The sequence below is a fragment of the Nicotiana tabacum genome, chromosome 3 (genome assembly GCF_000715075.1).
Source record: "Nicotiana tabacum cultivar K326 chromosome 3, ASM71507v2, whole genome shotgun sequence".
NCBI classification, from domain to species: domain Eukaryota; kingdom Viridiplantae; phylum Streptophyta; class Magnoliopsida; order Solanales; family Solanaceae; genus Nicotiana; species Nicotiana tabacum.
Genome location: NC_134082.1, coordinates 23,177,729 through 23,190,424, shown reverse-complemented (window position 1 = coordinate 23,190,424; position 12,696 = coordinate 23,177,729). Strand labels below are relative to the sequence as shown.

Below are 12,696 nucleotides of genomic sequence, written 5' to 3'. Positions count from 1 at the left end.
TGCTAGAGAGACTCGAGCAACCGTTTCTTCTTATCTCTTAGACGTTTTGCTCGTACCTATTAAAACTCGCGTTTTTTCAAATATTCTTCTACAGCTGTTGGTTTTTTAGTGATCCACATATCTTGCCATGTCAGTCACATAATTAATTTCACGTATAATATTTATTTTCTCCAATACAGGTGCTCCATTATATATAAATATTACTCATATAAAAGATTATTTGTAGTTAGTACAACAACAACTTGCAGTATCAGCTTACACAACTTTTTTTCGGATAAGTAGGAGATTTCAGACCCTTAGGCATATAGCTTACAAGCACCTTATACTAAGTTCTACTACTAGTATTTTCCAGTACATCGATATTTTCGGTTAAGTATTTTGTTTTAGTTTTATTTTTGCGTCTCACTTCCACGTGTTAATTGGGGGCAAAATAGGAACTAAAAAACACACACCAAAAGTTCCTTTCTTCTTGTTATTATATGCTTTTCATCCTTCATAAATTTTCTGTTTTTTCTTCTCCTTGTATATGCCGAGCAGATTAAGGGACTCTACCAGAAATTGGAGACTGTAATGTCCCGTGTTAATTCGCATACAAATTTCAGTTTAAGGGTTGAAACTAGGGTTTTTTCTTCAGAACAATTTGACTGAAACTATTGTTGTTGTTTCAGGCAGTTGAAGGACTTTAGGGTTTTTTTTTGAGGTAACTTCTTTTCTTCCCTCATTCTGTATATTGTATGCATTTTTCTTTAAGTGAATATTCAGTTAATTATGACACATTTTACTTTTGGTTTTTGTTTCAATTTGTCTCTTCAGTAGTTACATGCAGAAGTTGGTTTTTGGTTAATGTGTGAATTAGATGAAATGTCGGTAATTATATTTATATTTTCAGCATTGCGACCATAGAGTTTCACATCCTGATATGGAGCTTAAATGTTACTACTTTCTACTGTTGTTGATTTTTGTTATATTCCTTCAGAATTTACTTGCAGACATTAAACCCTTGTGCTTAAACAAATATAGTTAAATTGTAGCACTTTTCTTTTCTAATATTAACCAAAAACCATGTGGTGATTTCTTCCCACCTGCGTAAACCTTAGTAAGCAGAGTTACCCGGTAGAATAGTAGGCGCATGCAAGCTGGCCTAAACACAACCTATTGAATTATGGATGTTTAGGCATTTGTGCTTAAAGCTAATTTTTGTTGAAAAAGTATTTGGATGTAGGAAGTAAGTAATTTGTCATTGTTTTGAAGAATAGGGCATGTAGGTGAACAGGGGGCAGACCTAGTGCATTAGTTTTGAGTTTGGTAGAACACAGTGGCTTTGGCCCAGACCTCTATTTGTATTAACAAATCCACTTAATATGCATAAATAAGCTATCTCGAACCAGTTGCTTTCTTGTCTTAGAATCTAGAACTCATAAGCATAAAATCTTAGATCCGCCTCTAAGGTGAACTGGGGGTGGATGGGAAAGCTTGGTTAACTGGTGCAACTGAATGAAATGCTTCACAGGATAACTGTTTCGGTAGACTGTTAAATATGACATATTTATGTAGACTTTTTGTTATTTTGTATAGCTTACTAGTTTCTCTGCACGTGCGTTGCACGTGTATGCTAAGATATATAGTACACATTGTCGTAAAATAATATTTTTAGTAAGTGTACATGAAAAAATATAGTATAAGTTTTGTGCATGATCAATGTGAATCATCGTTAGGTGAATTATTCCTCCTTAAATACATATGAGTTGCATACTTATTTCGTTTTTATGAGGTAAAACATGTAATTATGTGTATTTCATCTAATATTTCCTTATAGACGATATTCCTCGTGTATGTTCCTTCCATCCACTTTGATTTTTCTGTCATAATCAGGACTCTTGTGGTCGACATTGATATATATCCATCTTGAAAGTGAAACATAATTCATGTGAGAAAATACGTTGTGGCAGATAAAATTCAATATGGGAATTGTTTGACCCTGTGGTTTGGACCTGTAATATGATTCTAGGACATAACAAGTAACCAATATATTCTAGGAGAATTACCTGCGCATCAACAAGTAAACCATTCGTAATCTTGACTAACTTTATCTCTTTGGATTGTTTTATTACTTTATTTGGTATTAATGCAATATCTTTAATTTCTGTCTTCGTGGTATCACGCCTGTATTTTAGTTTCTGTTATTAAATTGTCTCATATATTTAAAGGAGGAAAAAATTTGCACAAAATAATATGAACGAAATTATGATCAGAGTAATATACAGAAAAATGTAGACATCATGATTGTAGCTCTGTTAAAGGATTCACGCATAAAACAGCGGTAACTGAGTGAATGGCTGAGCACAGAGGTTACCCAATCATAATGGAGGGGAAAGGGCTAACAACAGGTAAAGAGAGTGAAAATAATTTTTTTAGAATTAACTAATTACTTGCTTGTAGTACATGTAAATTTTCGTGTGAGGATATTACAGTTTTGCAAATGGTAAAATCACCATCAAAATCGGATAATCAAATGGTATGAAAAGGAATAAAGTTAAGACAGGAGCATGCTTATCATATGCTAGTGTATTCTTCAAATTTTTTACAGCAAAGTTTGGCATATGTAACCTAAACTTAGAAGTCAGTATGATAAAGTTATGTTACCAAATTGCGTAAATCTGTTGCTTTTTGAATTGTCGGATAGATTAGCACATTACTAACATGAATAGTTGATATTCCAAAATTCCCTAGTTAAATAAGGAAAAAATTTAGACTAGATATAAAGCTAACGATTGGTTTATCATCTTTCATCTTTTCAAGAATTTCATCGATCTTTTCCCGTAAAATTACCCCATAAAGTAACAACTGTATAATTAAATCTATATTTTAAAATTTCCAATTAAATTAACTGTGGTTTGTTATCCATATATATATAGTATGTGAAATGATCATTTTTCATTGAAATTTGTGATTTTAGCTTGTTTTTCATTTGTAACTATTATCTTTCTTCTCCTGCTACACCCTTCTCCAATAAGCGGTTCATTGTAACTAACCATGCAACCTGTATCTAAAAACATGAGATTAAAATTATTGATAAGAATCAAGTATTTATGTACGAAAATGATTTGTTTATTCCTATAAAGGTTTACCAAAGATAGTTCCGAAGAATAGCATGAGTATATAGTGGGTTCCAAAATTTAACTTCCAGTTTGCAGAATCTTAATCAAAGCACTATTATATTAGCATGAGCATAAAAAAATATTCAGATTCCTTTAATAAGATTGACTGTTTACAACACTTATATCTACACACACGGATATGGGTAGAATTAATATAGAATACTTTAATTTAGGCACTTTTTGTAAAGTGGACATGAACAGAATTATAGAGCAAAAGCATCTAATTTAATAGTTTTATAACATGTCACGTGCTTCAGTTTAAATAAGATCCTTTCAAACGTGGCCGTTTAAAAATAATTTTCAAACAATAGGCTGCATTTTTCCTTGTAAAAGAAAAGGTTGCAAGATCACTGGGCTGTTGTAAAAAAGGTTGTAGGCATTTAGACCATACAACGTCAAACAAACCATCATCAACGAATGTTTTGTCATTGTTATGCTTTAATTTTAGGGAAGAAATTTTGTACAGAACATGGTCGCATAGAGCTTTTCCATAGCAGATAGCAGCAAGAGAAAGGCTATTACAGCAAATTTTAACCCCAAATCCTTCTTTTTGTTCTCCATGAACACACCAAATACCTAAGTTTTATTGATTTAGAGTTGTCATGCTAACCATTTATATTGCAAATAAATCATGAGGATTATGAATATTATGAAGAATTTTGTAAAAGTTTCAATCACCAAATTGCACAACAATAAACAAAGGCAAAAGAGAAATATAGAAAAGTTAGGCTGTAAAAATTAGAACTAAAGTAAACTGTATTCAAGCCATGAAAATTAATACTCAATTAAACGCTAGTCATCTCCAAATTCTAACCCTTTCATTCAAAAATCTGATAAGCAAGTAGATTCTAGGAAACTATGAGAAATAGATGACTAATGAACAAATTGAACAATTTGGCGAAGGAGAATTTGATTCCAAACCTGTTGATTTAACAGAGAAGAGCGAGATTGATAGAGGATACCATAGGGGCTCAAATTTTTAAAGACAAAAAAATTTAAACAGTGCAACTGTTGGGATATGATCGTTAGTTCTCTTCACATCTATCACCGAGCAGAGGTGACGCTTGAGTTGTAGCGGGTAATTGTAGGGTTTTCTTTTTAAAAAAAAGTTAGTATGATAAGGGTAAATCTGTAATTTGACTTTCAACTTTCAACTTACAGCCAAATCTGTAATTTGGCTTTTAATATATTATGATTAATGGATGGTGATTGATATCACACTCTTCGTTTTTTTTAATCTTTATTAATAGTTGTCATCAGTAGATCATTAGTTTTCCATGCCTGTTGTTTATAGTGTGGATACTGTGTAATTATAAGGATAGTCTGAAATAATTTATGGTTTATTGTTCCCAGCTGAACAGATGGCTAGTGAGACTCGGTCTGGGAGGAAAAATAAGCATACTGAGTGCAATAAATCAAAGAACAAACAATCAGATAAAGGATCAATAAGTTCTGGCTCCGGAAAGACAGATAGCTTAAGAAAGTCAGTTCGAGAAACGAAGCAAGCAGCTTCAAGCCCATCGAGTACAAGGAAATCCGAGCGTCTTGAAAAGCAGTCACCATCCCCGCCAGCTGTTAAGAAGAAATCTGGAGTAATTGAGAAACAGAATACTCCGAGCCCTTTAAGAAGGTCTGACAGGGGCAAGAAAAATACCCCATCTAGTTTGTCAAGATCTAGTTATGTAGGAAGAGGACCCGATTCATCTAATGTCAAGAGGAAGGAACAAAAAGAGAAAAGTGTGAAGGAGCTGATAATGGAATCTGAAAGTGTTAGCACTAGGAGGGAAAATGGTGCAGCTTCTGTAGGCTTGAAAAGGAAGTTAATGGATGCCCGGAGTTATAAGGCATTATTCAAAATGCAAAGAAAGAGATCTACTGCAGCAGGTAGACTAATCTCTCTGTTGTAATTCTCATCCTCCTATAACAAGCGCTATTGTTTCTTGTCAATGTTTTCCTTGTTTCTCCTTCTTCTTGTAATAACAGAACGCATTATGAAGTACACTCTCTCCTGGAATGCTGGGAAGCGTAAAAAGACTTACTGAATTGACTATAGCTTTATCATGGCAAAAACTAACTAATTATCTCCACCACCATGTATCAGCATAATTCAAAGTCAGTTATTGTGCCATGTCATTAGTGTGTATTTAATAGACACGTCTTCCACTAACAATAGGTTTTCAACAGGTCACACCCTTAGATAAGGTGTCTAAATGAAAAAAGTGGATAACTTCGAGGCATATATGTGCTCAGCCTTTACAATTTCGATGCTAAGAGTGAAGGTTTAAAGATAACTGAATTGGTATAGTCTTAACTTGGTGTTTTGGAATTGCTGAAATTTCTATACTGATGTAGATGTTTGTTTCCCCTGACCAGAAATTATTGACAAGTTGGAAAGACCAAAGAAGTCATCAAGAGTTGATAGCATTGCCAGTGATGAGACTGACTCCAAGCTAATCAATGGGGATAATGAATCTCAGGAAAGAGTTGTAGAAGAGTTGAAAGAACATCCTGATGGGGTTGCTTCTTCAAGGTCCATTTCTAGCTTAGAAGCGTCTGATGCAGATGCTTCGGTAAATGATGTTGAGATATTGCCAGATTCAAACCGCAGATGCTGCTCTAAGGGAAAATCTGCTGCTCTTCCTGCAGAAAATGGTTTGGAAGTATCTAAAAATGGTTGCAGTGTGGGAGAAATTTCTGGTGATTCCGAAAGGGTACCAGAGGGTTGCTCTGTGATTGAGGATAATTTGCATATCCCTGACTTGTCATGTTCCACTTCTACAGGTGGTGATATTATTCTGAAAAGTGGTGAACTAGGCATTGGTAAATGTTCCGAAACGCATAAAAATGCATGTGACTTGGCTGAAGTTTCTCCTCCACCACTTGCTGACCATGAAAAGCTTGGTTATGGTGGGACTTGTGCTTCATGCTCTAGACGGATAAGGTGACTTTTCCACTCTTTCTATTTACATTTTGTTTCTACCTATACTGCCTTGCTTTACTAACTTGACTTTAGCCTGGTGAATCATCACATTTAAAACCTAGAAGCACAGTGTCCTTTCAGATATTTTAGGTGTCACATATGCTAAAGACTCAAACTTATTACATACCAATTGATGTTGCACTTCACTTATAAAATATTCTGGAGATATCCAAAATTTCTCTCTTCTTAGTCTTTTTGTAGGTAATGTAAGAATATTATTGATGTAAACCAGCATTAGGAGAAGAATACATCCAAAAAGTAACTTCACAATGTGTGTTAAGAACTGAGGAAGTCAACCAAGACGTCCAGCTCTAACACATTTACTGTGGCCCCATTGCACTGAAAACTAAGCAAAAATATACACCATCTGTTTAAGATTAACTACATTGCCCTTCTGTCTTCAAAAACTCTAGCATTTCTTTTTCTTCATATGGTCCACCAAATCACAGCAGGGACTCTGATCCTGATGCCCCTAGAGGATTTCACAATATCCATTATATGCCAATAGAGAGGGAAGCCACAATATCTCTTGAATGTGTGCAGATCCTGCAAGTGTATCTTGACCTTAGTTGTGTGGAAATGCTTCCAAGTATTTTCTTAATACTGAAATCAATTGGTGTGAGGATGTTTAAGGAAGAAAAAAATAGTTTCTCTCTGTGTGTCTCTCAGGGATAATGTGTTTGATCATCCAGACTGCTAGTCCCTTTTCTTAGGCATCAGTTTAGAAACGATATAAAGCAGTATGCTTCCTAAGACCAAGTTGAAGTGACCCCATTGACCCTTTTTGCGATAAAACAAAAAGTTATTGGCAAAACTGTGGCACTTAGGAGAGCAGCTCAAGACTGGACTTGGGATGTGCACTTTAGAAGAGCAGCTCAAGACTGGGAGATTGAAAGCTTGATGGAAATGATAGCCAAAGTGGAGGCTTACAATATTGATGGGAATGCTTCAGACATGATGAGATGGGACAGTAAGGGTAGTTTCACTGTCAAAGAATGTTATAGGCAACTCAATTCTCGGAATCAAGTTCTTGATGCATGGCCTTGGAAGCTGATATGGAGGACCAAATTACCAGTGAAGGTCATTGGTTTCAACTGGACAGCCTTACATGAAGCTTGCCTAACTCAAGATAATCTCAACAGAAGAGGGTTTCAACTGGTTAATAGATGTTATCTATGCAGGAGGAACCAGGAATCTATCAGTCACCTCTTCCTGCACTGTCCAATAGCCATTGATATATGGAACATGTTCTATAGTATTTTTGGGATAATTTGGGTCATGCCACAAAATCTGAGAGACGCGTACTTGAGTTGGAGTCTTTGGCCAGTTGATAAGTCCATCAAAAAGATTTGGATTATGATACCTGCAGTTATTTTTTGGTGTCTATGGAATGAGAGAAACAAAAGATGTTTTGATGGCATCTCAACTCCAAACCACTCTATTAAAGCCAAATGTTTAACCAATCTTTTTTGCTGGACAAAGCTGTTCTCAATAGTTAGTACTGAACACTTTTTGGAGTTTATTAGCTCTCTTGTCCTAGATTTAGACATTGTATAGGGGCTAGCAACTCACTTTTTGTTTTTGTATATCTACTTCTTGTAAGTAGCTTCTTGTACTCTTGCATCTTCTTGATGCCTTTTAATACAACAATTTATTTCATCAAAAAATAAAATAAAATGTGGCATTGTGCCCTATACAACAAGAACAACATCAACGATGGCTCAACGCTATAGCTTTTGGCTTTTGGCTCAAATTCAAGTGCTTATGGCTTTTGGATTTTTGGTGTAATTTACAATATGTTAAAAATGAAGATAGTATGTTAGAGTTCATAGATTTAATACAGGCATAGGAGCATATTCTGGTGGAAACCTTTTGTTTGTTTTCGTACAGAAAGGGTTTCAAACTTTGTAATTAGCCTGGCACTAGCTTAGTGCAATGCTTCTAATGTTGTGCTATAATACATCATTTACCTGTTCAAAAAAAAAATAAAGTAAAATTGCTCAGAGAATGAGTGCAATAAAAGTAAAGTAAGCCTCACGCAGAATTTCTAGCACCTTACTGCTAGTGGTGGCAAAATGGTTAAAAGAAAACAGTTAACCACCCATATTATCCACTAAAAAATGGCTTGGATAATGAACTTTTTAAAAACGGGTCAAATATGGATAAGAACCATATTATCCATTTAGAAAATGAATAACCAATGGGTCTAACTTTTATATTTGTCAAGCCTCAAATTGGGGGTTCCTCAAGTTAGGGAGACTGAATTCTCCCAAAAATGATCATATGCAAGAAGTCATGGATAATATAATTACCTATTTTGTAAATTCTCTACTTTTTGGTATACTTCCTGTATACGGGAGTTCTCTCCCTTTTGATTAATACAATTTACCTTATCAAAAAAAATATGGTTACCTATTTTATCTGCCGGTTAACGTTAACCCATTTTTTATCCGTATTAAATATTGGTCGGGTCGGATAATTTATCCATTTTTTCATTACCCCTTTTGACCTGAACCATATCTGACCCGACCTGCCCGTTTGCCACTCCTACTTACTACTGCTCAAAGAGCTTACAAAGTGGAGAAGCAAAAGGTAATTGCTTACATAAAAATGGATGCACCAAGCAAAGAGATTAAACAGACATCTAGATTTTAAAAAATGTGTAGGAGTTGCTGTTCCTTCAAAACATCTCTGTTTCACTGTAGCTTCAGTATCATTAGCTAAACCAAATAAATCTGGAAACTCATCTTTGAGAGGTATGTGCCTAGCCGTTTATCCCTCCAGAATAGGGTGTTCTCACCATCACCAACCTGTAACCTCACCCTTGACTGCAGCCACAACTTGCTAATGTGTTTCCAAGGCCCACACAATGAGAGTTTGTCGTCTTTGATAACAAATTAGGGGTTCTTACACCAACTACTTTCTATATCTCACACTTGTCACTATACTGACATACAATCTCTAATCAAACGAACAAACAAAAAGGACTCCTGACAAACACTAAACCTAACAGAAGTGTACCAACAACGATTAAACCTTAATACCAATTAGTTATTTCGCCTATTTTACACTAAGTTCTTGTGAATTCCTAGAGATTATAGGTCCTTTTGAGACATTCTCTCAACATGATTTTATCTTTTAAAGCATTCAATCATTACCGTGCCACACCTATGGGCCTTTGCAATTGACAAAAGCATTCGGGCAACATTATTTTATTTTATCCTTTGTGTTCCATTTGGGCCTTATGTCAGATGTTATCATTTCTGGTAAAGACTTAATTAACTAAATAAAAACTTTGTTCTCCTCTAACAACTTACAGTGCAAGAAGAGGTCCTGAGTGCGAGCACATCGCCACCCCATTGTTAAAAAGAATATCACGTGCTTGGCCATGAAAAAGAAACAGGCTGCATGTGAGGTGTGTTTTAAAGACATAATTAAGTAAATAATGGTGTGTTCTCTTTAATACCTTAAGCTTTTAGATGAGATGGTCACACACTTCAACAATTTCTAATCCTGTCTTATTTTGGATAACAACACATCCTTCTTAACATTGTACTTTCCACCACACACTTGTGGATATGTTGGGTGGTAGATGTCCAATATTCACCTGCATAACACTTTGTGCACTTTCATTTCAGTCATCCTATTCTTGTTCTCTGTGTTACATCTTCATGTATCATGCATCTTAGCTTAGATATTTGAAATTTAAGCATCGAGCAACTGTAATTTATCTAATGTTTGCCTCAACTTCAAGTTGATGAGGTTTGTTAACCTTCTTTAGAGTTCAGTCTGATAAGACTGTATACCTCCCTGCAAGGGAAGTTGCTCATTTTTTTTTTTTTTTTGCATCATTGGTCTTGGATTTCTAGGTTTTTCTAAATCATCCTTGATCTTTTATTCATCATAATGCTAGATGTATTATTACTTTTGGGACTTGGATAGTTTATCAGGTTAACAGTCTGTACTTCCATCTGCCAGAGACAAAAGTATGGTTTAAAGTTTTCTATTATTTTCTTCTGCAGTTATTTACTATTTCTCATTCATAACTTGCAGGGTAAATCATGACTCACCAGAAGCGGAGCTGTGCTCATGTGCTGGAATGTCAGGCAGGGATTACTATAACCTATCTAGGCTCAAGGTTCGTGCTGTAAGACGTGGAGAAGTAGAAGCAGCTTATATTCATAGTAGACGTAGTGGTTGTAAAGACCCAATAGACTATCTAAAATTACTATAGGATCCATATACAGTATATGCAACAGTTTTTTCTGTGACTGCAAAAGAAAGCTAATGGCTATAAGATTTGGAGATTATTGGTCATAAAATATATTTGGAGCCTATAAGACCTACTGGACACGTAACCTAGGCTATACAACATATGACAAAAACATAGAAGCAGCTGAATACAACACATTTTGTACTGTAGCAATTTGAGAAACTTTTTCGGTTGTCAAAATGCTGGGAAGAAAAAAATGGTCAACTAGCTGTCAGTTACTGCGATTATTCGTTTCTTCTTTGTAGTATGAGCATCATCGTGTCTTTACCACTTTGTCCTAACAGTAACGAGACATGTTTTTTTTAATAGGATTTTTTTTTTGAATTAGGAAACAATGAGACATGTTATATCAGTTCTCCTCGTTTATTGTCACTGTTTATGCTCCACTTCACTGTTTATTCTTTAATCACATGTCAGAATGAAGGGATTTTCTGTTATGTGGTTAGCAGCTGTGCATATCCTTTTTTGCCAAGCATTTCAGAGTTATTTTATTGTAATTAGTTTGCTTCTCAATATTTTATAATTTTCTTGTGCTCAAATGCGTTCCGTTTTAGGATGGAGTTGGTTCTGAAGCTGCAATTCCTTTGGATTCTGGAGAAGGATGCAATATGCAATTAAATCAGGCACTTGCAGTTTCTCAAAGGGGTGCTGATGAAAAAATGTGCGCCGTATGCAAGCAAGGTGGAGAGATACTGTGGGTACCATTTGCAACTATGCACAATTAATTTGATGGCCAATAAAGATCTTTCAAACCATAACTGAGGAAAAAATCGGCTCTATCTAAAAAGCATTTGTTTTTGACTTTTTTTTTTTTGATAAGGTAAATTGTATTAATCAAAAGGGAGAAAACTTGTTTTGACTTTTTTTCTGTTTTTATTTTGTTCCCTAGACTTTTTCTAGTTACTGGATTGTGGATGCACCCAATAATGATTGTTCCATTTGGGTAATGCATTAATAATTGTCAAGTAGTACTAAAGCCCTGACTTAGAATGGCCATGTGTATGTCTTGATATTTATCATTTGTACTTGACATACTTTTTAGGATCTGTGATGGAAGAGGTTGCAAGAGATGCTACCACCTCTCTTGCCTAGATCCTCCATTAGATGATTTCCCACCAGGAGCTTGGCATTGTTCCTGGTGTGTCAAGAAAAAGATTGAATCTGGTGTACATTCAGTGACGGAAGGAGTAGAATCAATCCAGGATGTCAGAGAAGTGGAAGTAGCAGGTACCAAAGGTTTGATGGACAAGTATTTACATGCTGTAGACATTTGTACGGGAGCTGGATGACTATGTGATATGAATAGTTTTAACGTTTGTCATATCTCTTAATGTTGCTTTGCTCCTGTTAATTCTCGTTCTTGATTATTTTGTTTTTTCTTCTTTGCTTTTATGTTAGGAATGCATAGGCAGAAGCAGTATCTTGTTAAATACCAGGGTCTTGCTCATGCACACAATCATTGGGTTGCAGAGACACAATTGCTTATTGATGCACCATTGCTTATTGCAAACTATAATCATAAGAATCAGGTCAGAATTATTTCTTTGAAGATTTTCATTTTTTTTTTTCTTCTCTTCATATTTTCTGCCAACTTAAGTAAATGGATCATTATTTGCCAAACACATGCAAAGAATGATATCCATCTAGCATAACAAATACTTTTTATAGTTTTCACGAGTAGTGACTTTTTCCATCATTTTAGGATGTGAGGTGGAACTCAGAGTGGACAGTGCCACATCGTCTCTTGAAGAAAAGATCATTGATGTTCTCCAAGCTGCATTGTCAAGATGCAGATGATAATAGCAAATGCCTGTTTGAGTGGCTTGTGAAATGGCAGGGCCTTGATTATGAGTATGCTACATGGGAATTGGGGAATGCTAATTTACTGAACTCACAGCATGGTGAAAGCCTTATCAAGGATTTCAATATTCGCCGCGAAAAGGCAAAACGAAGAATTGACAAGGTGTTTATGATTTTCGTGGTAGTGCTAAAATTATTCTATGATTTCACTTCTTTAGTCTGCTAATGGATAAGTATCTATGCCTTGTACTAGTTGGTGTTGTAACTTATAATCCCAGCATTTTGCTCTACTGTTTATGCAACCTCAGTTTCCTGCTGCCTGTCGGCAAAAAGGGTATAGGACATCTCTTAACTAAACATAAGAGGTTGGCCGTTTGTTGAGGATATTTTGAGTGATCAGTCCAGAAGAAACTTGCTATGTGTTTGTGTGCCTGAAGTCATATATTGGTAGTACTCGTCAACTTTGTAATACTAATTGTATGTCT

The 12,696-nt window shown here is 35.3% G+C and overlaps 1 protein-coding gene across 4 annotated transcripts in view; it reads left to right on the top strand.

The window, feature by feature from the left end:
- The first annotated feature begins 479 nt into the window (after nt 1-479).
- Nucleotides 480-12,696, top strand: part of LOC107803116 (uncharacterized) — a 35,106-nt gene continuing 22,889 nt past the window's right edge. The window contains exons 1-9 of one of the 4 annotated variants that reach the window (XM_075249279.1): nt 480-567; nt 669-700; nt 4,512-5,042; nt 5,532-6,099; nt 10,192-10,276; nt 10,966-11,105; nt 11,454-11,638; nt 11,810-11,940; nt 12,114-12,374. In XM_075249279.1, coding sequence (XP_075105380.1) covers nt 4,520-5,042; nt 5,532-6,099; nt 10,192-10,276; nt 10,966-11,105; nt 11,454-11,638; nt 11,810-11,940; nt 12,114-12,374 — 1,893 coding nt within the window. In that variant the 5' untranslated portion in view covers nt 480-567; nt 669-700; nt 4,512-4,519. Of the gene's footprint in view, nt 701-4,511; nt 5,043-5,531; nt 6,100-10,191; nt 10,277-10,965; nt 11,106-11,322; nt 11,355-11,453; nt 11,648-11,809; nt 11,941-12,113; nt 12,375-12,696 lie in introns of those variants that run through there. The other 3 variants (XM_016626736.2, XM_016626737.2, XM_075249280.1) reach the window with 3 other exon arrangements.